The 14993-nt window shown below is 39.8% G+C and overlaps 1 protein-coding gene across 2 annotated transcripts in view; it reads right to left on the bottom strand.

The window, feature by feature from the left end:
* Positions 1 to 14993, bottom strand: part of Atg7 (autophagy related 7) — a 251626-nt gene that overhangs the window by 148335 nt on the left and 88298 nt on the right. For both annotated transcript variants that reach the window (XM_026383026.2, XM_026383027.2), the window contains exon 17: positions 5594 to 5674. In XM_026383026.2, the coding sequence (XP_026238811.1) occupies positions 5594 to 5674 (81 nt within the window). The remainder of the gene's footprint in view (positions 1 to 5593; positions 5675 to 14993) is intronic.

The following is a 14993-nucleotide window of genomic DNA, read 5'->3' as shown; positions in this document are numbered from 1 at the left end:
CCCTTGCCTTCCCCATTTACAAAACTATTACTAGAGAGTGGACCTTGACTGTCAAGCATGTCACCATGTGACAGAGATCATTATTGGTTGATAGCTCTAACTCATCCTGAAAATAGCATTTCTCAAGACAGTGACTATTTTGACTATTTTTGTAACCCAACACTTGAGATAATCAACTTACAAAGAGGAATGGTTTATTTTGGCTTACAGCTTTAAAAGTTTCAGCCCATGTTCAGTTGATTCACTGCTTTTGGGTCTGTGGTAAGGCAATACATTATGGCAAGAGTGTATGGTAGAGCAAAACTGCTCTCATGGCTAGAAGCAAAAGAGGAAGAGGACAGACAGGGTTCCAATATCCCTTCTAAAGGCATGCCCCCAACTATCTAACTTCCTTCCACTAGGCTCCACCTAAAATTGTATACAGATACAATATATATAAATTTTTAAAGGTTCTACTACCTCTCAACAGCACCAAACTGCATCTCAAGCCTTCAACACATGGGCCTTTACATTTCAAATCTATCTCTGGCACATATCAGAGACTCAAACCCAGTTGGATAACAAATGTCTGATAACGAACACATATTAAGACTTTGACTCTTCCTTCCAAATCTACAATTTTCCTCTCTATCCTATCATGATGTATTTGCAGAACTCTGGGGTGACAGGTTGCTCTGGGACAGATTGTTCTAAAAGAAAGTTTAAACAGCCAAGTTTAGTTTTGGTCTTTCATGCTTTTGAAGTCACAAGAAAATATGATAGAAAAAAGGTAGGATGATATCATAAAATAAATGGGGAGGCTGGCTACCATACAGGCAAAAAGAAAATGCAATTTATCATCTGATGACGCCAGTTGATGTTTCTCATTCTACTCTGCCCTCTATCACTCCTCAGGACACAAAGCCCAGATGCACACAAAACGCTAATAACAAGTCATTCTCAGAAGGTGAATCATAACCTATCAATAGAAGATCCTGTCGCATAGTCAACACCAGAATGAGTACAGTATTAGGGCAGCTAATCACCAGATCAGGTTTAAAATCTCCAGATCAGGTTTCTGGGCACATCAAGCTACATCTGTGCAGCAGGCAGGTCCCAGATGGTATGAAAACCAAGCCTGGGGCCTGCTACCCACCCCCATTTTTTTGGGGGGTGGGTACCAGGGATTGAACTCGGGGGCACTTGACCACTGAGCCACATCCCCAGCCTCTCTTTGTATTTATTTAGAGACACGGTCTCACCGAGTTGCTTAGCGCCTTGCTTTTGCTGAAACTGGCTTTGAACTCATGATCCTCTTGCCTCAGCCTCCTGATCCGCTGGGATTATAGGCGTGTGCCACCATGCCCAGCTGGGGCCTGCTTCTTCAGAAGAGGCCATCTCTGCAATGCCACAAATGTTGTGGGTGACAGAAGTGTGCAAAAAGAGTGAACACTCTACATACAGTCTCCTTAGACACAGCCCAGCTCCTGACTCTGCAGATAGAAGCTTTTGGTCAACTTCTACATCTCAGAAACAAGGCTCTTGTTGTATAAAACACCAGAAAAAGCCTAGCTCTATGCCTCATAGAAAAAGAACAATAACAGCATTTAACACTCTTTCTCCTCCCTGGGAATGATTGGGAAATACTCTGGAGCGACAGCAGTGTTCTACATTTTGATTAGAGGAATATGGGTTACACAGGCATACTAATATAAATTTGTCAAAATTTATAGAATTATGTCCCTAAGATTTATTCATTTCACTATGAATTTCACCTAGAAAAAATAATTACATCAAAACACTGAACTCGAGTTACTAGGTTCATTTTCTGTAGTAGTAGGGGTAAAAATTTTCAAACTATATTTTGTGTTTTCTAGACTTCAGCATGTGAGTACACATTCAGGATAATGGGAGCCAGGTTTCTTTCTGTTGGGAAAGGTAGTTACAAATATGGAAAGGGGGAAATTAATGTCACCAAAGGGAATAAAATACATCATGTGCCTCCTGACACAGGATACATTGCCCCCCCCCTTGATTTTCCTGCCAAAAATTCATGACCTGAATCTAATCAGAAGGAAACATTAGACAAACCCAAATTGAGGGAAATTCTAAAAAATAACTGGCCACATGTCAAAAGGCTGAGGTTAAGACAGACAAGGAAAGGCTAAGGAACATTTCCAGATTGAGGAATGCCAAAGGGACATCACAACTAAAATGCAATGTTTGATCCTGAATTAGATCTTTATCTAGGAGAAACAAAAAAAATCAACAACCTACAAAGAACATTATGGGTACAAATAACATCTGAAATGGACTATCCATTAGATAATAGTATTAATATGCAAACATTAAATTGCCTCAATTTAATAAGTCTATTGTGTTTAGGTAAGAGAATGCCCTTGTTCTTAGGAAATGTACACTGAAGTGTTCAGTTGTAAAGGATCATAGTGTTATAATTTACGAACACGAGTCACGGGGCAAATCGAAATGATTATAGGATCTGGGTAAAGAGCTGTAGAGAGCTCCTTGAACAATTCTCGCAACTTTCTTTCCCCCAAAAAAGATTTTTTTTTTAAGTTGTAAATGGATACAATATCGTTATTAACTTATTTTTTTTAAAAAATGTGATGCTGAGGATCAAACCCAGTGCCTCACACATGCTAGGTGAGCACTCTACTACTGAGCTACATTCCCAATCCCTTCTTACAACTTTTAAGTTTAAAATTATGTCAAAATTAAGTTACAAAAAAATCCTAATTTTATATATATATATATATAGACAGATAGAAAGATAGATATAGTGAAAGACTAATAATAAACTAACTCAATGCATTGTAACTCTAATATTCTTTCAGGAATACTATTTTCAAAATTACACTTTTCTCTCTTGTAGGAACTTCACAACATTCCAGTTGGCTCTCAATTCCTTTCTAGAATTAAAAAGACATAAGCTTCAAATAATGTTTCATTTTTTTTCCAGCGACAGATGCCATGATTTTAGGAACTTTTGTAAGATAATAAACAAGAAATTGAAATGAAAGCAACTCCTTACCACCCACCTCCCTCTGGGATTCTTTGGTATTTTTTTTTTTTCTGTAAAATGGAACAATTTACTGGGCTCTATGCCAGGCTAAGATCCAGTAGGGTAAAAAATGGTCTGTGGGTAGACAATTCAGCCTTTCCTGACAGAGAAGCAAAAAACTCTATTCTTTTACCATGGGCAAATGTAAAATGATCTATACTACTTTATTATTATTTTTAATAAACACAGTAATGAATAAGAGCATTATTTCTCAGCAAAACTTGTCCTACACCTCCCCAATTTTTAAATTTGCATTTGTGGCTAAGTCAAGACAAATACGCCTTGATCCTAGGGAAGCAGGGGTACAAAATACTGAAAACTATCAAAGGGAAAAATTATTTCATGAATGTCAATAGAGAAATTTTTAAAAGTCATTTTTAGCCCCAGAGAATCTGTTTGAAGCAGTAACAACTATGATAGGGCACAGTATAAAAAGTACATGATAACTATTCATTAAGGGGGGGGGGGAAATCACATGCACAGAGATGGAAACATAATTGGATTTGTCATTTCAAAGTATTAATGTTGGGTTCGAAAATAATAGACAATGACGTCCCCCTAAGCGCATAACGAAGGGGGCCAAGTAAGTGAACACCACGTTTCTACTGTAAGGAAATACAGGCACCAATGAAGCAACCTTTTCAGCACAAAAGAAATTTAATACCCAGACCACATGAAAAGTGATCTCTATGGGAATAGTGCAGCTGTTAAAATCCAAGTCAGTTTGTATTAAATCGTCTAGCATGTTTATGTAAAGCAGGACTCTCAGAATGACCGCCAAGAGGAAATAATTCTGCTGACAAAAAAATGATACCTATATTTAATTTAATGCTTCCAATAAGTGTGAAAGAAAGATGCAAACCTATTCTCTTTTAAAAAATATCAGAGGCCCCAGTTAGCTAGCATGCTTGTGATTCTTCTATAAACAGTATCTTGCAGGCTAATTTAATTAGAAATGGAACAACAAAGAATGAGTGTTTGCATTTCACTTACTGAACCCAATTATCTTTATTTCACTCGCTAGCTGGACCTACATAAAACCAGAGGAAAGCTTGTGGCACCTGTGCCAAATGATTTCAATGTGAAAATTAATACTGCCAAGTTATTTTGAGACCAATTAGCTCAGCCACACAAAGAAAAAAAAATACACTCCACTAAAGAACATATAATCCTAAAATGAGTTTCTGAAGACAGAAGTACATGTGGAGTTCCTGAGGACTAGTCTTGAGTAGATGTAAGATATCTTAAGGAACTATAGAAAGAATGAGCTCAAAATCACTGACAAATAATAAGCTTTAATTCCCAGCATAGGCACCTGGGATGCGTAACAATAAAATGTGCTTAGTTTACTTCTGAAGAAAAAAAATTACTCTCAATTTTTGAGCACCTAGATTTAACCAAATTTATCACATGCTTTGTCAAATCTAAGTTCAATCTTTTTTTTTTTTCAAATATTTTTTAGGTGGACACAATATCTTTGTTTTACATTTATGTGGTTCTGAGGATTGAACCCAGTGCCTCATGCATGCTACACGAGCACTCTACCACTGACCCCCAACCCCAGTCCCTCTAAGTTCAATTTTTAAGAGACACTGGTCAGTGCAGTGCTTCTCATTAGATATGACCTATATAAAGTTTCTAATAGAAGCTTGTCAGTTCAAGAGGAGACAATTTCTCTGGAATTTAATTCCCTCCACACTTTTGCATGTAGGGTACACAGCAGAAAAATCCCAATTTGTAAGCAAGAGGCCATGGCTGGTTGGAGTTAAGTACCACCCACCCCCCCTATTTTGCATTGCACTTCAACTTGAAAACTTTTACTTATCAAGGACTGGGAGTATTAAATCACTGGGTGTCAGAAGACTTAAAGGAACACCCAAAAAAGGAAATCAGCTGTCACATACAGTATACATATAAGAATAACTCAGACAGTATCTCAAAGCCTATTAAAAAAATGAGATGCCATCACCATAGTTTTGAGATCTATCAGCCGTTTCCCATTACAAGGACAGAAGATCAGATCTATTTTTAGAGCTGCTGCAAAGATCAAAGCCAAAGGGGCTCTTTTATTGGCTCTCTACCCAGGCCCCTAATCTGTTTACTTTTTCTTTGTCATTATGTGGATCTCCAAAAGACATGCGTCCAGGACTGCCTGGAATCCCCCATCTTCTGAGGAACGCAAAAAAAAATCGAAAAAATCGTTGAGGGTTCATCCAAGGAGGGAAACCCTCTGGGGAAGAACAAAGACCAGTAAAGTTTAAGTTCTAGCCAAAATGGCCATGATGCTAGTGTGGATACAGAGCTAAAATTTCTTAACCCATTCTTTCTCTCTATACTATCAGTCAAATTTTCTCGGGCTGGTTTCTTTGTGAGAATAAATACTGATAAATGAAAACAAGGAGAAAGTGATTCCTGAACAACTTCTCCCCCGCATAAGTTCTTTTCAGCGGCCCCGCCTGGTAATGCCAAGGGCATTTAATGCTGATGGGCTCACTTTAAAAAACAAGTCCCTTGAATGCAAAAATGACTTACTTTGGAAGAACAAGCTGTACATTTGTCAAACGCCAGGCTGACAGGAAGGACATTATCAAACCGTGACAGAAATCCCCGGATCTAAAAACAAACAAAACAGAACAATTCATATCAAGCATGGAATGATCACATCTATGAAAATGTGCAGCTAGTGTCTGGCAAGGAGGAGGAAGTGTTATTACGGTGGTCCTGACAGAAATTCCCCTGTATTGTAAATGAGTCTGGGGAAGAAATACATTGAGACCTTCATTACATTAGGAACCAGGGCCTACAAGCTTTTCACATATTTGTGACCTAAAAGCAAATTGACTCCAAAATATGAAAAGCAAGCTGTAATACCTAAAGTATTGTTTTAATGAATACCTTCAAAAATGTAACAGGAAGGGACTGGGGGTGTAACTCAGTGGTAGAGCACATGCCCAACATGTACCAGGCTCTGGGTTTCATCCCCAGAATCACAAAATAAGTTGCCTCAGTGACTCTGATTGGACTCTTTTGTTATAGAGACCACAGAATAAGGCACATATCCACAATACTATATTGGAGGGGCCACACAAGGACAGATGGCCTGGGGACTGACTATAGAAAGCAGAGATGGTTCTAAACTCGCATCCAGGTTTTCTGCTTGTTATGGAACAGAGAAACAAAATGCAAAACTGGAGGCTGGGGTTGTGGCTCAGTGGTAGAGCGCTCATCTAGCACACGTGGGGCCCTGGGTTCCATCCTCAGCACCACATAAAAATAAATAAATAAAATAAAGGTATTGGGTCTAACTAAGAAAAAAAAATTTTTTTAAACTGCAGCAATTGCTGGGCAACAGCGCCACCTTGAGTGTGAACTTCTACCTGCAACGTGTGCACATTTGAGTGTAACTAGGTCCTACCAACTATGACTGAGGTCATTTATGCTTGGGACACAACTCTAGAACTGTACTCATGCCAAAGAGAAAATTTCAATCTGTTGTGTGCATTACTAACATACTATTACTAAAAACAAGAGCAGCAAATCTTTTAATGTCTCCACAGGACTCAATATTTGTAATGAGCCAGACAACACAAATCTTGTCCTGGGTTCATTTAAATGACCTTCCTGACTATCCCATTTTAAGTTGGCTGAACTTGGACTCAGAAGGGTGAAGCACATTACTCAAGTAAGTGAGATCAAAGTATAAACATCTGGCCCAGGCTGGGACCTCTGGATGGGCTGTAGGCCGGCTTCCTCTGGAGGCCGCCTTCCTCTTAGATTAAAAAAAAAAAAAAAAAAAAACCTGCCAATTTCTCTTTTTTAAAGGTTTTTTTTTAAAAAAATAACTTTATTTTATTTATTTTTATGTGGTGCTGAGGATCGAACTCAGTGCCTCACACATGCTAGGCAAATGCTCTACCACTGAGCCCCAGCCCCAGCCCCAGACCACAGCTTTTGTCTGTAATATTAGATCTCTTTATGATTTTTGTTTCTTGTACTGATACTCATCCCCCAAATAAAAACAAAACCTTTTTTTTCAGGCTTCATTCCCAGTTTGGACAACTTCATCTTTGAGCCCATACTGCAACAAGTGACATAAAAGAATATGTAAACCTGTATTTAGAAAATCTGTGAAGGAAATGCCTACAGCAAATTTCCAAATGTCCTTATCAATATATGTGATCTCACTATAATCCCAGCTCATGAGTGAAGGAGTGGGGCTGGGGTTGTCACTCAGGGGTAAAGTGCTTGCCTAGCACATGAGAGGCATTGGATTTGATTCCCAGCATCACATTAAAAAAAAAAAAAATCACCACACTAAATGAACAAAATAAAGAGATTTTTTAAAAAAGAGTGAAAGAGTGGGTGGAAATGAGAAGTTAGGCAATGGAGGTAAAGATAGTCACATTTTCAAAGGTTGTCAGTGAGGCTATCTTTTATTCCCCACATCTCAGCAAAGTGGCAGCTGTTTCATAATCCAGTACCTAAGGCACCACTGGGGTCATGAGTGTGCTATTCAGGATATGAAAACAGGGGACATCAAAATGGCAGAGGGGGTTTTAATGGCAAGTGACAGAAGGTAATGCTGAGATCTTTAGGAACTCTGGAAGTTACCTGTTTGACCAAGTAACTTTTATACTAAATTCTTTTTTAAAACTATCATATTTAGCATATTTTCTACTAAAATATTATTTAAAATGGCCTACACATCATGTCTCCTTTTTCTACACCCCCCCACACACACTCCTCCAGTGCTGGGGATAGAAACCAAGGCTTTGTGCATGCTAGGCAAGCACTCTACCACTGACCAACAGCCCAAACCTCCACATTTTATAGTAATGCTAGTACTCCCCATCTAGATTTTATTAAGCTTTCCTTATGTTGCAGAAAGAATATTGGTTAACTTTCTCTGCTAAAATGTCTTATGATTAGAGATGGGGAATAAAGCAAAAGCAAGGGAGAGGGTAGATCTGATTAGGAGCTGAAAGGAGGAGAGGCAAAGAAAAGAAGGAAAGAACAACAAAAACACAGGTGGAAAGGAACAGAAGGAAAAAAAAAAAGAGGCTGAACTGGTTGAGCAAGGCCACACCATTGTTGAACACACCATTGTTCAGCACCCAGACAGCTCTTTGACAGGAAACAGTGATTCATTTTCCCAGGAAATGAAGTAGAATAATGCTGGTGAGGATTTACAAGTTCACTAAGTTGATACCCGAAGCCCCAGAACATAATCAAAGCTCTTCCAGTTTTAGATAGTCTCAGAGGAAACCCTTCTCATACCCACTGCAACCGACTCCGAACAGGTACCTTCCAGGGTGGGCCCTCTCCCTTCTACTTAATGTCAAGTTATGTCATCAATTCATTTTCCTAACACAAAGCTCTGAGGCCTGCCACTTTTTATCAGCCACTTACAGCAAACCAAATAAAGCAGGGCATTCCCCACACTGGCATTTCAGCATCCCCCACCCCAGGGATCTGGACCCAACTTGTCTTCCCAATTGTATCTTGGACAGAGTGTTTTCACAGTCTGATCCAACTGTTAACCTGAACTACAACTTCCCTCCCCAAAACTTCTGTCATCTCCTGGTCTTGCCCCAGGCTGAATTCAATGACTCAGAATTCTTCCTTTTGCTGAGACACATGTATCTAAGTCCTCACCTTCATGAAAAGTCACTCAGCCCAGACACTTCTTTAATCAATCCTCCATCCACCTGCCATTCAACCTAGAAATAACATCTCCACCCTCTGAAATCCATCTTTTGGTCTTTATACCCCCGATATCAAATGAATTAGACTTTTTGAAAAATTAATAAAAGGTATATTGAAATACAATTCACATGCAAACCATTTTTAAAAAAAAATTTTGTGGTTGTAAATGGACAGAATGCGGGCTGGGGATGTGGCCCAAGCGGTAGCGTGCTCCCCTGGCATGCGTGCGACCCGGGTTCGATCCTCAGCACCACATACAAACAACAATGTTGTGTCCTCCGAGAACTAAAAAATAAATATTAATTCTCTCTCTCTCTCTCTCTCTCTCCCCTCTCTCACTCTCTCTTAAAAAAAAAAACATAAGTGGACAGAATGCTTTTATTTTTATGTGGTGCTGAGAATAGAACCCAGTGCCTCATACATGCTAGGCAAGCATTTTGCCGCTGAGCTACAGTCCCAGCCCCCATTCAGCTTTTAAAGTATAAACTCAGTGTTTATAATTTTGGTTGTACAACCAGCACCACTATCTAATTTCTAGACATTTTTCATCACTCCAAAAAGAAATCCAGGACCGGAAAGAAATTAGTCTTCATTCTTCCTTTTCCAAACCCTGGGAAACACTAATCTACCTTCTATTTCTATTGATTTGCCTCTTCTGTATATGCCGTATAAATGGAGCCATATACAACTGCCTTCTTTTGCTTAACATAAGGTTTTTATCCACATCAGTATTTCTTTTTATTGCTAAATAATATCTAATTTTTGGACATGCCACATTTATCTATTCATCAGTAGACTGCTATTTCTCTTGGGCATATTATCCCTTAGAGTGTACTTACAAGGTAACGTGGTAATTCTATGATTGACATCTCAAAGAAGCACTGCCAAACCATCTCTGGAGTGACCACACCATATTATGTTTCCAGTAGACAGGTATGAGGGCTCCAATTTCTCCAGCTCCTTGTCAACACTTGTTATTCTTGTTCATCATCAAAACCATCTCAGTGAGTGTGAGACTGGCAGCTCATTCACTGTGGTTCTGATCTGCATTTCTCTTATGACTGTCAAGCATCTTTCCATGAGTTTCTTGACCATTTATAGACCTTCTTTGGAGAAATGTCTATTCAAATCCTTTACCAAATATTAAACTGGGCTGCCTTTCTGTTGTTAAACTGGAAGATCTTTATATATTCTGGAATCAAACTTTTTAGATACACAATTTACAAATATTTCCTCCCTTTCTATAGTTTGTCTTTTGGGGTTCTTGAAGAACAAACTTTATTTTGGTGAAGTCCTATTTATCTATTTTTTAATTCTGTTCTTAGTCTTTTCATGTCAGATATTTAAAAAAATTGTCTAACCCAAGGTGATGAAGATTTATGATACTGTCTCTTAGGAGTTTTACATTTTAGCCCTTATATTGAGGTCTGTGGTCTATTTTGAGCTAATTTTTGTATTTGGGTAGGAGATAAGGATTTAAATTCATTCTTTTGCATGATTTAGTTGTCCCAGGACTATTTGTTGAAGACTCTTCTTTCTTCACTGAACCATCATCAGTTGGACACAAATTTAAGTGCTCATTTCTGGACTGTCAATTCTATTTCACTGATCTACACACATTTATCTATATGCAAGTACTACAGTGTCTTGATAACAGTAGCTCTATACTAAAACTGGAAAATCTGAGTTCTTCAACTTTTATTCACCTTTTCCAAGATTATTTAGACTATTCTGGGTCCTTAGCATTTCCCTGTGAATTTTAGAATCACGAAGCGTGCCATAATTAAGTACGTTTTAAAAAACTTCTCTAGTTTTTAGAAGACAAGACCAGTTAAACTATTTGTATTTACTCACGCAACACAGGGATTTGCTCATGAGATTTACTCAATAAATTATGAAATGAATGAATGAGCATAACAACTGGAAGCCTGCAAAATTACTCATATCTGAATTATACAGAGAAAACACATCCCAAATAAACCACAAGAAAAATTCTAACTTACCATGAGTCACATTTTCCAGGCCATTTGAAACCCTTCCCAGTCATTTATGCTTTTATATCCCTAGTATTATAAATGTGGTGTCTCCACAATGTGCTGTGCATTCCCTCAGTCTTTGAAGAAATGTATACAGATTTAAAGAGCAGAGGTTGCTACTTAAAATTTTTAGCACCTCACTTAAGATGTACACAGGTTCCCAAAGCAATGTAAAATCCAGGTTCCCTATGCAAAAGTCCTAATGAATATATTCACACCTATTTGGAGGGGCTGGGCACAATCAAAAAAATTAAAAGAATTCTCCCATGCTGGGGAGTGTAGCTCAGTGGCAGAGTACCTGCTTAGCAAGTTCAAGCCCCAGTGTGTGTGCATATGTGCGTATGTGTGGACACAAAGGTTTGTTCTTAGTTTGGATGGGGAAAAATTCACAATTACCTTTGTACTTAGCAGCATACAAAGTATGTGAAAGAATATGCTTATTTGGTGTTTTTTCAAACTTGTCTCATCAGGAAAATCCCTGAAATTTGACTCAAAAGGTCTGAGAGAAGGTCTAAGAACCTATGTCTAAAAGTCCCAAATGATTCCTATCTTGTTACCTTCCTTATACTTTCTTGGGCTTTGCTACCGCTGACATAAACTGTCAGAAAAATGAATGCAGGCCTTCGTCAAGCCTCAAATTCCTTCCAGTTTTCTAAAAATAGCATCACTGTTCCACCTTGTACTAAATTTACACCAAACAGCTTTTATATCGTGATTTCTAAGTTACCTCTCCATCCACATAGGAACCAAAGCCTGATACTGCTCAAAGTAAATTCTCTGATTCTGAGGACTGTACAAAGCTTACTCAACTCATATTCCATATTTGCTGTCAATCTCTCCTTAAAGGAAAAAAGGTGTTTTTTTTTTAATTAACTCTTCCTATGAAAACAATAAGCACATGACAGAAAAACAAGAGGGAAAAAAAACCCACACTCCCATGGTGCATTTACTTCCATTTTGCAGTGTTTAAAAAGTTAAACATTCAACTTCCTCTTAAACAGCACCCCCTTCCACTCTTCCCTTTCCCTATGGTGAGGGAGGACTATCAGTTTCACTCCCACAGCCCTAGTGAGGGGTCAAACCTTGTCTGTCTCCCTGCACAACTAACTTTCTAAAATTTAGATTATGCTTTTATGTAATAAAATAATGTAAAGAAGAAATGAAAACAGCCCATATAGAAATAGGATCAGTAGTTGCCTGGGACTGAGGGTGGGAATATGAAATGAGAAGAGGTACAAAGGAAATTTTGGGGTGAGAAAAAAGTCCCCCACATCTTTTGTGGTGGCAATGTATGAGTATACACACCCAATCAACATTTAACCATAATGTACACACACTGTATATGTTATGTTTTGAAAAAGGAAATGTTAAAGAACAGTTTATGATCTTGATTTTTTTTTTCAAAATAGTACACAAAGGTACAAAATGAAAAGTCCCTCCTACCCTCCCTCATACCTCTTCTTGCAAATAATCACCAATATTAGTATCTCAAGTAGCATTCTAAGAAGAAAAACTTTTATTTGGGTGTTGGGGCTTGAACCCAGACCCTTTTATATGCTGAGCAAATACTTTATCACCAACCTATACACCCCCAGCTCGGAAAAAAACAATGTTTTCAATCTAAAGTAGTTCTATAATCTGTGCATCTTTGCTACTACCTGAATAATAAAAACAAAAAATGAATCAAGCCACCCCTTCCAAAAATCCAGCTGGAAATGACAGGGCCTAGAAGAAACAATTACCAGTGCTCACTTGGCTCTCAGCCCACTTATCGCCCAAGGCTCTAAAGGAGCAAAGCACCCAGAGTTGAATTCCTGTTATGAACTAGAGGCACCGTGTCATACCTGAGCTTAACTTCCAGGGCTCGTAAGACAGGATACTCAGCGTGAGTGGGAGAAAAGGCAGAACACAGGAGACAAAACGGCCCAGCACAAGGCTTTTAAAGGGGTCCTGGGCAAGCTGCCCAGCTGTACTCAGTTGAACGCCCGTGAGGCGTTGATCAGGCAGGACTTCATGAGGCACACCTGTGCACCTCTATGTAGCAAGGCACCCAGGTAGTAATACCTGGGCTGGGATGGGGGCACACAGAAGGCAAAAAGGCCCAGCACAAGGTTTTTAAAAGGGTCCTGGGCAGGCTGCCCAGCTGCACTCAGTTAAATGCCCGTGAGGTGTTGATCAGGCAGGACTTCATGAGGCATACCTGTGTACTTCTATGTAGCAAGGAGCCCAAGTAGTAATACCTGTGTGGGCTGGGGTGGGGATGGGATGCTGGAAATACAACTAGCATAGGCAGGAGCACAAAATCCAAAGGTTAGTTCCAAGAGGAGGATATGGTCTGTGCTACCTTCAGGATTTAGGCACATTGTCCTGTGGATGCCACCAAGAAGCCTTTTTCTCAGACCCTAGCAGCGGTTCTCCAATGACTAGAATTCCTGAAGTTTTTCACTCAGTGAAAACTGGGGTGACTGGGAAATGTGTACTTTGAATTGGCTCCAGGTAAGGGAACCCCTGGATCAGGCTGTCTTCTAATTTAAACTTAAATGATTCCAGAATCACTTATGTCTCCTGCAGTCTATTCTCCATGCAGCAGCCAGATCTTATCACATCATGCCAAACCTTCCTCTGAGCTGAAGGACCAAACTTTTAAATAGCTTGTGCACCCCCTGCTTTCTCCCCTAGTTTCCCCCAACTCTCCAAATCATGGGTGCATTGGCCTTTCAGTTCCTCAGCTTCACTGAGCACCCCTCACCTCTGCCCTTCTCTCCTCTGTCTCCTCTAACGCTCTTCCTCCTCTCCTCTTTTCCTTGCACTTAACTGTGCCCCCCTCACTTTAGAAGCCATGCAGGAAGGCCTGTCCTGGATTAGGGCAGAACTTGATGGCCGGGGGAGGGCAGAGCACTCACAGGTGCTGAGCATCAAGCTGCTGTCTAGTGCTCCTGGCTATCTTCACACATTGCATCTCATTTTGGCTTGCTACCAACCTGTGACCTTCAATCCAGATAAGGAAGTCAGGACCCAGGAAGGGACATGGCTTGCCCCAGGTTTCACAACTACCAAGTGGTAAAATCAGGAATCTGAATTCTGTTCTTTCTGGCTCTAAAGCCTGGGGGAAGAAAAGCTGAAATGCAAAGAGGAGGTAAAATGGAAAGGAGAGACAGACAGAAGGCCAGAGGAACTTAAAGAACTAAAACAAAAATTGAACACCTAGAGGACCTATCCCCTATCAGGTGAATACATTCTCTTAGGTCAACTTTGCCCCAGTTGGATATAAAATAAAAATATCAGGCCAGGCTCGGTGCATGTCTGTAATCCCAGCAGGTTGGAAGGTTGAGGCGAGTTCAAAGGAGGATGGCGAGTTCAAAGCCAGCTTCAGCAAATGCGAGGCACTAAGCAACTCAGTGAGACCCTGTCTCTAAATAAAATACAAAATAGGGCTGGGGATGTGGCTCAGTGGTCGAGTGCCCACCCCTGAGTTCAGTCCCTAGTACCCCCCCCCCCCCAAAAAAAAAGATGAGGAATAAAAATGGGCCCTTCATTTCTGGGCCACCCACTAGTCAAGGTTTTTACCTAACCAGTAAAATTGGCTTCAGCACCAAACCTACCTTGCCTTGCCTCCATGAGAAGCTGAGATTCAACACCCCAAAATGCCTGACCATTCTGAGAAATTACCATCTCAGCAACAACTGGATCCTACTGCTTTCATTTCACACCAGCTACCAGCAGGCCTGCCAACAGCTTGGAGTTTGCATAAATAAAAACAAGCTCCAAACTTCAGATCAATCTTGGATGTTAAAAAGAGTCTTAATCAAATTCAAAGCCAAAATAGAGAGTTTAGCAATTGCAAAAGCCCCAGCACACACACCACACCAGAGGCCTTTGTTTCAGATAACAGTTTCCATCTCCCCTTGAACCAGAGCCATGGAGGGGCAGAACCAAGCTGGGAATGAGCCAGGGTCATCCTTAGAAAACTAGTGCAAATGGGGCTAATCCTCCAGCTATTCTCAGTTCATTCATCGCTTCCAGAGTTTCATGGGTTCTTCCTAATTTCCTGTTTAGGAGACAAATGCTTCCATTTCAATAAAAACTGAAAGAAAAATGATAAAACCCAACATTTTCAAATGTCTCTTATGTGCCCAGAACTATGCTAGTGCCTAGAAAATATAATTGAATACATACATGCATTCTAGGAG

This window comes from Urocitellus parryii, chromosome 16 (genome assembly GCF_045843805.1).
Source record: "Urocitellus parryii isolate mUroPar1 chromosome 16, mUroPar1.hap1, whole genome shotgun sequence".
In the NCBI taxonomy this organism is placed as follows: Eukaryota; Metazoa; Chordata; class Mammalia; order Rodentia; family Sciuridae; genus Urocitellus; species Urocitellus parryii.
Note: the sequence above shows the minus strand (reverse complement) of the source record. Positions and strands in the feature narration are given on the sequence as shown.